This window comes from Buceros rhinoceros, unplaced genomic scaffold (genome assembly GCF_000710305.1).
Source record: "Buceros rhinoceros silvestris isolate BGI_N320 unplaced genomic scaffold, ASM71030v1 scaffold5299, whole genome shotgun sequence".
In the NCBI taxonomy this organism is placed as follows: Eukaryota; Metazoa; Chordata; class Aves; order Bucerotiformes; family Bucerotidae; genus Buceros; species Buceros rhinoceros.
Window position 1 is genome coordinate 58,893 of NW_010430838.1, and position 12,461 is coordinate 71,353.

The following is a 12,461-nucleotide window of genomic DNA, read 5'->3' on the forward strand; positions in this document are numbered from 1 at the left end:
ACACAGTCCCTTGGTGAGTGCAACAAAGCCAGCACACCAAGAAACGCCCCTCTTACATAAGTCAGGCGCTTAAGGGCTTTACACGTGAGAGTGGATCTTCTTCCCTCTTCTGGGAACTTAATAAGAAGCGTATGCACTGTGAGGCTTTCAAAGGCAGCACATCAGACCATGGTAAGAGCTAACTTTAACACCAGCCTGAGTTCAAGGCAGTAGCTGCATTCAACATTGCTTGACCCACCCAACAAGAACCTTCAAGACTGAAAACAGCGTGGCCAGATGGAGGAAAAGCTTCGGAAGGATCGTTGTGTGCTCCTCAACAAGGGAGAAGAAAATGAGCTGGTAAGGGCGGGGGACTGTGCTGGGTTTTGGTTTCATTGTGTGCCTCTTTTCCCACATGCCCATTTTGGATATGCTGCTGCTTCTTCTTCACCTTCACTCCCCATTCAGGCACTGTCTCTTCAACACAACCTGGTGAAGGAAAAACCCTGGGTCAGTTCTTACTGACTTTGAGATTGATTTTTGCAAAGGGCTAAGCGAGGAACATACTACTTCAGTCCAGAGGCACAAGACATGGAAGAGACTTCTTTGCCCACCAGAAGTCATCTGGCCAGGGAACAGTGTCCTTTTCCCCACTGTCCGTTCCATTTTCTTTTCTGTCCTGAAAACACCATTTGCAGTTATTGATTTGAACCTCTGTGGCCTCTGAAGGAATATTTGGTATACAGCAGGGCTGCCCATCTAAAAGCTGCAGACCTGATTTGAAACGGAATTTGCTAACCTGGTATAAGGGCTGCATGATTATTTCAGTTGAGCTGCATTGATTTCAGCTCAGTTTATGTTGTGATCAGAGTTCAGATAAATCAAGTTAATTGTTCTCTTAAACATAAATAGGTGCCTACTCCACTGCCTTTAAATGACTTGAAAATTATGTCTGAAGTTGAACCAGTATAATAGTTTGCCCTCTCCAAGGAGGTCTGCTTTGTTGCAAACTCTATCCTGTAAATCGTCACTTGTCCCTCTGGCATTTCTCTGAGCTGTATTTCAGACACAGAACATCCTCCTTCTAATATTTTTTTTTTGATGATTTAAAATACCATTTCCTCCTCAGCCTCGCAACTGCATAAGCCATGCCAATAGGCTACACTATCCCATCACATTGTGTACTTTAATTGGCAAGCTATTCTGGAAAAACATTCTGTGTGGTCACAAGCGGATGTACAAGAACATTTACTTACTACCTCTGCCTATGTTTGCAGGGCTGCTTGATACTCCCTCAGGGGCAGGTGCCCCTGTGGGTGGGTGGTTAATAGTTATCTGTGGTCTGGGTTAGGTATCTCACCTTGGTGATGGCTCGAGATTGCTCCTGCAGCTCCTTGCACTGGCCTGTCCTGCAGCATCCACGAGCAATGAGTGTCCGGCAGCATCTGTGCCGGTGCCAGGGTGATGGGCCAGACACAGTCAGTGCAGCACCGCAGCTATCACCTGCAATGCAGCTGCTTCCTCTGCTTGCTCCTGAGCATGGGTGCTCGCCTGCCCTCATCATCAACCCTAGGGTGAAGTACTGGGATTGCCTGGAAGTGAGTTTTTTGGAGTGGGAAAGAGAGCTAAGAGCTCTCTGGGAAGTGTCCTGTATAGGAAAACAAATGGATCACTGCAGCAGGCATGGGGACACCTGACGGCAAACAATTGTTTTGGGTTTTGTGTTTGCCTGTTTGGTTGGTTTTTGTCAGTGGATGCCACACAAAAAACTAAATCTCTTTTTCTAGGTTTCCATTTCAGCCTTAAAACAAAATTAATTTCCCAGATAAACTTCTGTACACTCTACCATAACGTGGGTGGCACAAAATGAGCCCCATTGTGGGGGCTGCCTGGGTTCCTGAATTGGTGTCTGTGGGCAAACAGAAATGGGCACATCATGGCTGCTGAGGGGTGGATGTAGGGCTGCAGGCCCAGGGTGGAACCTCCCGAAGCTGCTGTCTTGGTGCCATGAGAGGTGTGACCAGGCTGGATGCATGTGACATGTCCAAAAGGTTGGCATCTCTGGATGTGGTGAACCACCAGCTGTGAAGGAGCATCTCCCCACTTCCCTCACAGCCTGCAGGGTGCTAGGAGGGCTGGGTAAGCACCTAGTATATAGAGAAGGATCTAAGGGTACAAAAATCCCCAAGTTTTTCTCAGGGGGAAAAACGAAAGACATGGACTGTGGGCATGACCCCCCGGCCGGTCCGGAAAGCAGCCCTGTAAGCCTGCTGTCAGTCAGCAGCAGGAGGTGTGTTATTTAGGAGGAGACAGAGAGGTTGTGTCAATAGGTGATTGGAAAGCCAGCTCATCTCTGGGCAGGACAGTGTACTTGAAACCAATCCAGCCGGAATACATAAGATAACTTAGAAACTACAAATAGATGTGATAAGGAAGAAACTGCGCAGTTAGTTAGCAGTTAGCACTTAGAAGTTGTGTGTGTAGGGGCTGCAGCCGTCTGCTGCAGTTGTATCTTAATAAAGGCCTTGTGTACACATAAACGATTGTCGTTTCGTCCGCCCCGAATATTTGCGACGTATGATTTACCCCTACACAATGGACTTAGCAATCTCCTTACAGACAATGGAACATCACCGAATAGATGACTATTGGGCTATCAAAATGTAAGGACGAGCAGAGTAGATGGTGGAAGACCTGGGGAATAAGTTGGAGAAGAAGAGAATACACAGCAAAAAGAGCATAATCATTTTCAAGTTAAGGCGTATGTGATAGACCACAACACACCAGCAGGCGTGGTTCCTGGTGCCTGAGAGGAGTTGCGCGGGGCTTGGCAGTTTTCTTCCCCTGAGGCAGATTCTATTCCCCTGCCGCAAGGTAGATTTCAGCAGTCAGCACTAAGTTCACATGGAAACATCGTCCTTGGTGGCAGGCAGGGCTGTTTGGTTCTAGCACGGCACGTAAAGAACATGAAGGGTCAGCTGCAGCCTTGACGGTAAAAGCTCTAGACTGGAGCTAATTCTACATTAATCCTGGGAGAGCTGATGTGAGAACGATCCTCTGCTGGCCCAGCAGCATCCTCCTTTCAGCAGCTCCACTGTGGTCTTAATTAACTGCGTCATATCAATCAGCAAACTCTCATTTAAAAAAATGACCGTGAGAGTTATAAGGAGAGCTTCTGTCACCTTTCTTTTCAATAAGCCTTTCTTTTCAATAAGCCTTTCTTTTCAGTAAGCCTTTCTTTTCAATAAGCCTGGGCTTCCTGGTGATTAAACACCAAGGTCAAACTTGTTAACAAAGAATCCTTTCTCTTTGTTGTACAGGAGATATTTGGCTACAAAACCCAATGCTGGCGGAGGGTCTTGTGCATCGCTGGGTACATCTTGTCCTGTGGGGCTCTGCTGCTCCTGTTTTACTGGAAACCCGAGTGGGATGTGTGGGCAAACTGCATCCGCTGCAGCTTAGAAGAAGCGGACATTGTTCTGCTTAGAACAACAGTAGGTGAACCCTCCTAGCTCATTGTTCTTTTGTCCGCGTGACAAAAGAACCGTGTAGCAGGTTAATAACACTTTCCATACTTGGAAGTGTTGTGGCAGGGATGAGTAAAGCTTCAGAGGGGCAACCATTTTTATTCTGAGTTTGAAATACTGCATAGAAGACTGTGTTTATACTAACAAGAGAGCAGATACTCTGCCTGAAGGCTGGACACTAAGCAGACTTAAGGCGTTGCTGCTGCCCATCCACAGGCTCCAGCGGCTGCTCTCTGCCAATAACACATTCTGTGACACAGCTCTGCCTCTTCCCTTCATTTATGTGCATGACGTGCAGCCAGCTGCCTTCAGCATCTTCAGAAGCTGTGGCTGCTAGTAGACCTTCTGCTTTAATGTTAGCAGAGAATGCTGAGGAGAGGGGTTTTAGAGGGCTAGATTTCAGGCATTAGTTATATTCTAAAACTCCATGTCCATAAATGAAAACCCAACCAAATTCTAGCAGAGCAAACGCTTAAGATGCTTAATGCTCAACATCGCAATGATATTGCTAAAACAGATGCACTCAAACCACTAAATGAGTAATCTATGGCTCATTGTAACTGGTTACGTTGAACCGAACCGATGAAAGGACAGTTCGGTCTGGCACATGCCTCTGCAGCACTAAAGCTGAGTTGCTCTTGGCTATGGACAAAACCAAGTAACACAGCTTGTAGGAGTTTTGTAGAGAAAAGAAGCTAGTGCTGAGGACTGAATGTCCACACCAGAAGTGTTTCAGAAGGCTTTCACTTCTAGCTAGCTCTAGTCTGATCCCACGGCCTAAATAACCACCCAGTAGCTGTTAAAACCCAGTTCTGGTTTAGCATCATCTTCTTTGAAATTGCTCTGCAGCGTCAATCAAAGTAAATGGAGACAGTTGTGAGATTGCCTTCAAAGAGCTCTACTGATTCATAGTAAAACACTGATACCAACATCCCTGCTACTATGGGCTTACGTTTGCTGTGATTGCAAGGATGCCATAGTACTGCAGTTCTCTGGGAATCTCATATATACTTCCCAGAGTCAGGGAACATTATCACAGGCAACATCGTGGGCTTGTCGCTGAGCTGTGTGCTCTATTTCTCCAGGATGAGCTTCAGAGATACACCTGGAAGAAGGTGACCTGGATTGATTTATCCACATTGGCACCACCTATTGGTAGTAATGCAGATGGTCCTCTCGTGGCTGATAAAGACTCAGTCATAAACAGAGCTATAATGAAGCCACAGTTAAAGGTAAGTCATCTATAAAGCAGAGACTAAATATGACTGGGAGGAGTTGGATGAAAATAAGAGTCAGGGCACTGGGAGGTTCCCAAGGGTGGTCTGCCAGCATCTGCCTGCAAATCCTGTTTACGTAAGCTCAAGTTTTCTCTAAAATATGGGGAAGCATTTCTGTAACAGTGGGATGGCTTTCCCTTGAATGGCAAAAGGAATTTTTGCTGTTTGGTCTTGCAGATGAGATGTATCCAGGTGCAGAAAATCCGTTATGTTTGGGACTTTTCTGTAAAAGAATTCAAGAAGGTTGGGTGAGTATCAACAGCCTGTTACATAACCCTTTGCGGTAGGGGACTCCCTTGTCTGAACTTCCTCCTCTTATCTCAGGTTATTAGAAGACAGCAACACATGTCACAGCATACACCACAAGTTTGGAGGTGGCCTGACGAGGGAAGAACAGAGGATCAGGTACGATCTACATATCAGTATGTATTACGAGCTAATTGTGACAGTGTTATGGATTATTTCTTCCTTTCATATTCACGTGAGCTTCTTGCTACTCATCTTAGTGGGAAGGCAGTGCAAACTGTGTGGTGACATTCAGAAGGGTGCAAAATCGTTATTGCTTACGCTCTGTTGAGGTCACTATCTTCTCAGAGATGCCAGGCTAAGTTTGGGGAAAATGGCACTGGTTCCACCTGCGGTTCAGGGCACAGCAAGCTGTGATGGGCTTCCTTTGCCATTTTCTCCTTAAAAGGCCTCTGGAAAGTTTAGCAGCAAACTGATGATCTTTTCAGCAAGAAACAGTAAAATCCTGCCTCTGTGTAAAGTCCTCTTGGATACAATAGATTCCTGACAGGTTTATTTGACCTGCTCAGCCATACGGTGCCCCTGGGACTTACTTTTGTAGATGTGTTAATGTTATTTGGGTGCAGTTTTCCACATGAAGTCTTACCCTACGTGGCTAAACTGTAACATGTGGAATTCTTCTCTACCTTCCTACAGGCAGCTGGTGTGTGGGCCTAATGCCATCGAAGTTGAAATTCGTCCTATTTGGAAGTTATTTTTTAAAGAGGTCAGTAAGTCAGACTAGCACTTGGTGGGACAGGTTGGAAGTGTTTTGAAGACTTTAGCGTTATACTGACTGAGCAGTGACATGCACCTAGGGTGCTCACGCTTTCTGCAACTGCTAGGACTGACCATAGGCACATCAGTAACTCCGTCCTTTTGAGCAGGCTCTTGATAATGATCCACAGTGACAGTTTTATTGGTACAAATAAGGCACATTGTTCCTTTCTAATAGCCTTGTTTTTGTAGTCCAAAGGCCGTACAAAGCATTGTACCAGCTTACTTGTGGCCTGCTTACTGTGGCAGCAGCGTAAATCGCGAGTGTGCCTTAGAATGAAGGAAAACATGCACAAAATTTCTGTTTTATAATTGCCTTGTTCACCTAGTAACTTTCTTTTCTCCTATGACACAGTCATAGGAGAAACACAGGGGGTTGTTTTTTTTTTCTGGGCATGAATAAGGACACACTGCAAGACTGTTCTTACCCTACAGAAGACAAAACAAACACGTGTTGTGGATAAGAGGAGAGGCATGTATGGATAGTTACTTGCTGAGTTTGCATATAGAAATGCTGGACATATATTTTTGCCAGTCTGTAAGCAGAGGCTTTGCATACAGATACTGTCATGTCAATCTGTGTTCTCATTAGTGGATTATGGATGCTACATGAGTATCTTTAACACGAAAAAGAGCTATGAGTGCTGGGACTCCAAGCTAGCATGTGTCTGAATTTAAGTGGAGTTTGTTTTAAACCCTACAAAATTCATTAAAAGGTGCAGGGCTCCTGAAATTGGCTGGGCTTGATGTTACCAACCTTCCAGTGCCCCCTGGAGATGGTTTTGAAGAGAACTCAGGTGTAGCGCTCTAAAAAGTTTAGTTAATTTGAACTTTGCACTTCCATCCAAGGCTGAAGCTTCATGTTTGCAATATTAATGGTGGTGCCTGGAGGCAGACTGGTCTCATAAGCTTGTGGTATTTTAGTCTAGATACAGCTTCAGTGTCCGAAGGCTGGCACCCTGATTTAGTGTCTGTCTCTTTGTCCTAGTGAATGTTGAAGAAAGTATTAAATTTTCATTGAGGGGCCAAATTTGTCACATGAATAATTCATTTCAGCTCCAAACTTCATGCAGAAAGCTCTTCCAGTGGCTGTTTTAGTTATACCAGTTCCACAGAAGAGTCTGCTGCTCCTTCAGACAAGGCAAACAGTGGGCAGCTCTCTGAAAAACTTCAGCTAATTATTTTGTTGTTAGTTAGAAACCACGATAACCACAATTATATTCTCAGACTTCAGTGGGGCTTGTGGCTTGTTTTAGCATCACACATTAAAGTGAATGATGACTCGTATTGTGAGGCTGACATGATGTGGAGTAGCTAAAAGTACGGAAGTACAAGGAAATCTCTCATTTTTAGCTGTAGTCTAAGACTGATTACTGATGGCCACACAGTCCCTTAGTTCTTCTTTACCATATTTTTTTTTTTTCCAAATAAATATTGTATTGACAGTGGCTTTCTTAAATCACAAAGTATCAAGGATTTTTACGGTAATTCAGTCTGCTTTTCCCCCCACATTTGTGTAGCAATTACTCAGAAGCTGTAATGTTAAGGTCACCTCTGTTAGATGGCTACCAATCATCTTAAAGTCACTTGAGTGTGACTTTGTTGCCAGCATAATTGCTGCTGCATCGTAACTAGTTAGCAACAGCGTTTAATTACGAACACTGCAAACTAGTGTAAACTCCTAAGTTAGAGCTGGAGGTTATTAATACTCTAAAGCAGCCATGAAGGAGTGCTGCCTTGGAATGGCAAAACAATCCTTTCAAGTGGTGTTTAAGTCTCCTGGATGCTGCAATGAAATGGTCTGTAAATGTTCTACCCCTTCCCATACTCGATCTCTCCTGACATGCGTTATGTCCATCCCCTGATGTGTGTTTCATTTGTGTTTGCAGATTTTAAACCCCTTCTACGTGTTCCAAGCCTTCACCCTTGTGCTGTGGCTGAGCCAAGGCTACATTGAATATTCAGTAGCCATCATAATACTGTCGATCGCTTCTGTTGCCCTAACGGTGTATGACCTCAGACAGGTGAGCCTGTCGTGCAGCCTGCCAGCTCCCCATCCTGCACTCTGCTAGCAATTCCATCTATCACAGAGTCAAGCAGCTACTTATATGCTCTTTCTGGTTATTTTTTATTGCTGTGTATTCTTCTGTATTACTACATGATTTTTTTGCTACAGAGGAGTTAAAAGGGTCATATCTCAGAGTCTTGAACTTCCTAAGAATTAAAGAAGATTGAATTCTGTTACATGGGGTTTGTAAGACTTTATGAAGGTGGACTATATCCATGAGTCTTCTTCCCACTGCAATTTTAGGAGGATTCACTCCTCTTAAGCTTTGCTAAATAACGGGTCTTAACAGCAAAAAAGAAAAAATAAAAATTTCTCAATTTTTTTTCAACATTACTGTCATGGTTGCAGCTGCTTGGAAGATTTTTCTAATAGTCTCGGCTCATTCACTTTTTGACCTAAAGCACTCACTGTGATAAACCTGAAATCATCAGTCTCTATGGCACAGGCAAATAGTTTGATCTGAGCCTTATGCAACATTTGCCTCTTGTTGAGTATCCTCATGCAACCAGGTGAGGTTCCTGGTGCTTCCTGCTGGAGAATGCCCTCACTGGGAGTGTGGAAAACATTTCCATCATTTCTGAACCCACTTTAAATACACAGGGAAGGAAATAATCACATGGAGAAAGGATATAATAAGGGAAAAAAGAGAAACTATGTGAATGTAAGTACAGATGGGAAAGAGCAGCAGGAACAGGAGTCTGGCAGGCAGCATTTTAGTGTCTCAGGTCTGGATACTAGGTACCACATTCCTCTGTATTGTTAAAGTTTTAAAGGAAAAATGAACAGGATTCCTGAGTCCTGGTAAATGTTTTGTTAATCTTCAGGAAAAATATTAGAGTTAGAGGACAGCACTGATCCTGCAGACAGTGTGATGAGAATACAGGTGGTGGCAGGAGTGAAGGGACAGCAGCTCTGGGGTGCACTGACCTGACTGTCATGCTCATGTCGTACTTCAAAGCCAGGCATGGCTCACATTGCCTCCAAATTCACTGCTAACATCATTGTTTCTGGATTGAATTACCGGGGAAGGGCAAGATTCAGCCCTTTGAGAGGGTCCTTGAGAAGGAGGCAAAGCAAACTTCTCTGCGAAGTGCTGCCCAGGAGGAGGCAGTAATTTGCCTTTCCAGGAGCTGGGTTTTGTTTGAATAGGCTCTGTTTTTCTCTGGGCAGGCAGAGGCACACAGCGCATTTCCCTTGTAGGTCCCAGGCACCCGGACTGGTGGGACTTTGGGCAGTATGTGCTCACCCATGTGCCATGCTGACAAGACACCCCTGCACACCCTCTACCCTGCCAAGGGCATGTTTTTATTGCTGCCTCACACTGATCTCAGTGAGGGCTTTGTGAATAGCTGGGGCTTTCGCCAGCACAGGTGTGTTGGCTGCACGTCACGGTTTTGTATCTCTGACTAATACCTGTTGGATGACTAGAACTCCCATGCTTGTTGAACAAGCATTTACATCTCTTTGAGCACACCATTGTACTTAAAATGTTGGTGTCTGTCCTGGTATTGCAGAGCACGAAGAATAGATACGATCTGTTCAGGTTCCTTTTGCAAGACTAGTTTTATTGTGTGATTGATAATTCTGGCAGGAAGAATTACAGTGTTTGGGGCCTCCAGATAGTCTTCAAGCTGGCTTGACATCTTCACATGAGCAATGCTAATGAAGAAATCCACACTTGGGGATTAGTTTTTTGCAACTGCAACTTTATATCAAGATAAGGCTTTCTCTCTAATGGCCTTGCAATGACAGCTGACTTCATCATTATCTCAGGATATGTAATTGTCAGAGAAGGATTACAAAAACTGACAAAGCACAGGCAGCCAGTGAAATTAGAATTTCTGGTTTTCTTCTTGCAATGGCAGTTTTGTAACGATACCCTCTATAACTTGGTTGTCCTCTTGATAGCCTCCCAGCAAGGATAAAAACTGTTGAGCACAAAGAGACCCCCTTCTGAGGGACTACAGAAGTAGCGATGTTGCTGCTAAGGAGACTTAGTCTGGCATGAAACAGGAGTAGTCCCCTGAAGGTCAAGAGAGATATAGCAGCATGAACTGGAATCAACAGAAAATTAGGTCCCTGTTCCCGTGGCAGCTTGTTCTAGGTTAACTCAACGAACTCGCTTCCTGACTTCTAACAAGTGATGTGAAACCTCCCCCAGATAACTCAGCAAATTCAGTTTCTGTGACGTTAGCATGATTGCTGAACTGTAACCTCCTGCTTCACTTGAGTATTGATGTTTCAACACTGCAATTGCTTTCCCATCAACAGCAGGCTGCCAATCTGCACAACCTTGTTGAGGAGTGTAACAAAGTCCAGGTTACCGTCTGCACGAAGAGTGAAGGTGAGTCATCTGTGTCTCATTTTCCTCACCAACCTGTATAATTAACTAATGTGTTGAAATGTACCTGGAATTGCACAGCTCCTGTCGATTTCTTCACTGCTGAAATATGAAGGGTGAGCTGGAGGGAGAACGGAGCAGAGAGAGGTGAGGCAGGCAGGGCAGTGAGAAGTGTGGGCACAGCCTATGCAGTGCAGTAATGATGCATCTGTATCATTATCATCTGTATCTGTGGCATCTGTGATGATACAGGTGAACCTAGTAATTTGTGTAAAGAGTCAAGAACATCTTGGAAAACTTAATTTCACAGACAAGCATCTAGGTAACAACTTCTGCTTCTGAGACATGCTTCCCTGCTCTGCTATGGGCTACTTTCACCATTTTGTCAAGTACCTTGTGAGCAATACAAGAAGTCTAGATATATAGCTCTCACCGAGGTATGAGCTTTCTTTCCTGCGTCTCACATCCCTGCTCTTAAGATAGGGGTTATAGCTAATTTTCCCTCCCAAAGGTGTTGGGGGCAATTGCTAGGGTGATGGGAGATATAAAGGCTTTGGATAGGTTTTCTTGATCAGAATGTTTTATGGACACTAAACAAATGAAACTGAAGACACTCACTTGGAGAGAAATGTTTCAACAAGGGCCAATTTTTGCGCTGTTGCTTTTCCAGTTGGTATTATTTCTAAGAAGCACTGGCCTTAAATCATGCAGTGTAGAAGTTTAGTGATGTTGTGTGTGCTATGAGACTTTTTTTTTATTGCCCAGAACTTGTGCACAAGTAAATTTCATTTTTGTATTTTTCTACAGGTTGCAAAGTGCTGGAATCTTGTTACTTAGTCCCTGGAGATGTGTTTGTTTTAGATGGAAAAAAGCTTGCTCTCCCCTGTGATGCTGTCCTGATTGATGGAAGCTGCATTGTGAATGAAGGGATGCTTACAGGTGCAGCCATGGAGCTTGAAATGCTAAGGCCCTCTGCAGGTTCCCTGTCAGGGAGATGTCTCTATCTGTTCTGACAGAAAATAGTTCACTCTTTTTTAGAATAGCTTGCAGCAGTAGGTGGAAAAACTGTGGCTTGAATAATTCACAATTGTCTCAGGCTTTTGAACCCTGCCATTGTGTAATACACATTTCTTTTCCACATTAAAAACAAGTAGGATTAATATACTGTCAGGAGTAGAAAGTGAAAATACTCAGAGACACTGAATATGTATTTTTTTTTAGGTTTTGGATTCTGACCTTTCAGCAGTTCTGTTCAAGCAAACGATGTATGAGCACAGGGGTCAGTGTTATACCTAAACATCAAGCCACTAAAAGGCATGACCTCTGTTCAGGAGCAAGATTTGTCCCAAGCTCCTTAATGCAAAATGCTCAGAGAAACCTCCTGATGTACTCTGAAACTGAAACTATAGTGGCTGTCACCATAAATCCACATGTGTAAGAACATAATAAGAAAGCTAATTAGTCAGACAAGCTTGAGCACCTAAAGGGTGCTGACACTTTCTAATGCACAGAACCTGATAGGCTATCGAATTCCCTTTAAGTGAAGCTGCACGCTGTTGTTCTTAGGTGAAAGCATTCCAGTTACTAAAACCCCCCTGCCCTTCACGGAGAGTCCAATGCCCTGGAAAACCCACAGCGTGGAAGACTATCGGAGACACGTCCTTTTCTGTGGGACAGAAGTCATACAGACAAAGCCAACCAGCAGAGGGCCAGTGAGAGCTGTCGTGCTGCAAACCGGTATTTCTTTTATTGTTGCTAACCAGTGGCAGCCCCGGAGGCTGGTAGGGAACCTCGTTTCAATTTGTACTCCAAGTCCAGCACAGGGCTGTTGTTCCCAAGAAGTGCTTGGTGCCACCTGATGGCTCAGGCTTGTGCAATGTTACTGGTTTTTGAACAGCACCGATGTGGTACGCCACCGCTATGTCACATAGGCAATGTATGGCACACGTCTTCATGCAGGGTTCAATACAGCTAAAGGTGACCTGGTGAGATCCATCCTCTACCCCAAGCCAGTGAACTTCAAACTCTACAGAGATGCCTTCAAGATCATCGTAGGCCTCTCTGCCATTGGCATGTCTGGTTTCATCTACACTGTGTGTGTGTTTGTGTCCCACAAGGTAAGTAAGAGGAATGTGTTCTGAGCCTTCGGTCACTCCAAATCTTCTGAATATTGTTCACTTCTGTAATTCAGTTTTTGGATGCCAGAA

General features: G+C 44.4%; 1 protein-coding gene across 1 annotated transcript; it reads left to right on the top strand.

The window, feature by feature from the left end:
• Positions 1-276: 276 nt before the first annotated feature.
• Positions 277-12,371, top strand: LOC104499633 (probable cation-transporting ATPase 13A5; the record flags this gene model as incomplete). The annotated part of the gene is made up of 10 exons (XM_010143164.1): positions 277-339; positions 3,300-3,473; positions 4,592-4,738; positions 4,961-5,031; positions 5,108-5,188; positions 5,726-5,795; positions 7,735-7,869; positions 10,185-10,257; positions 11,062-11,193; positions 12,214-12,371. Coding segments are annotated over exons 1-10 (1,104 nt in total), but the record flags the coding sequence as incomplete, so codon positions are not given.
• Positions 12,372-12,461: the final 90 nt, after the last annotated feature.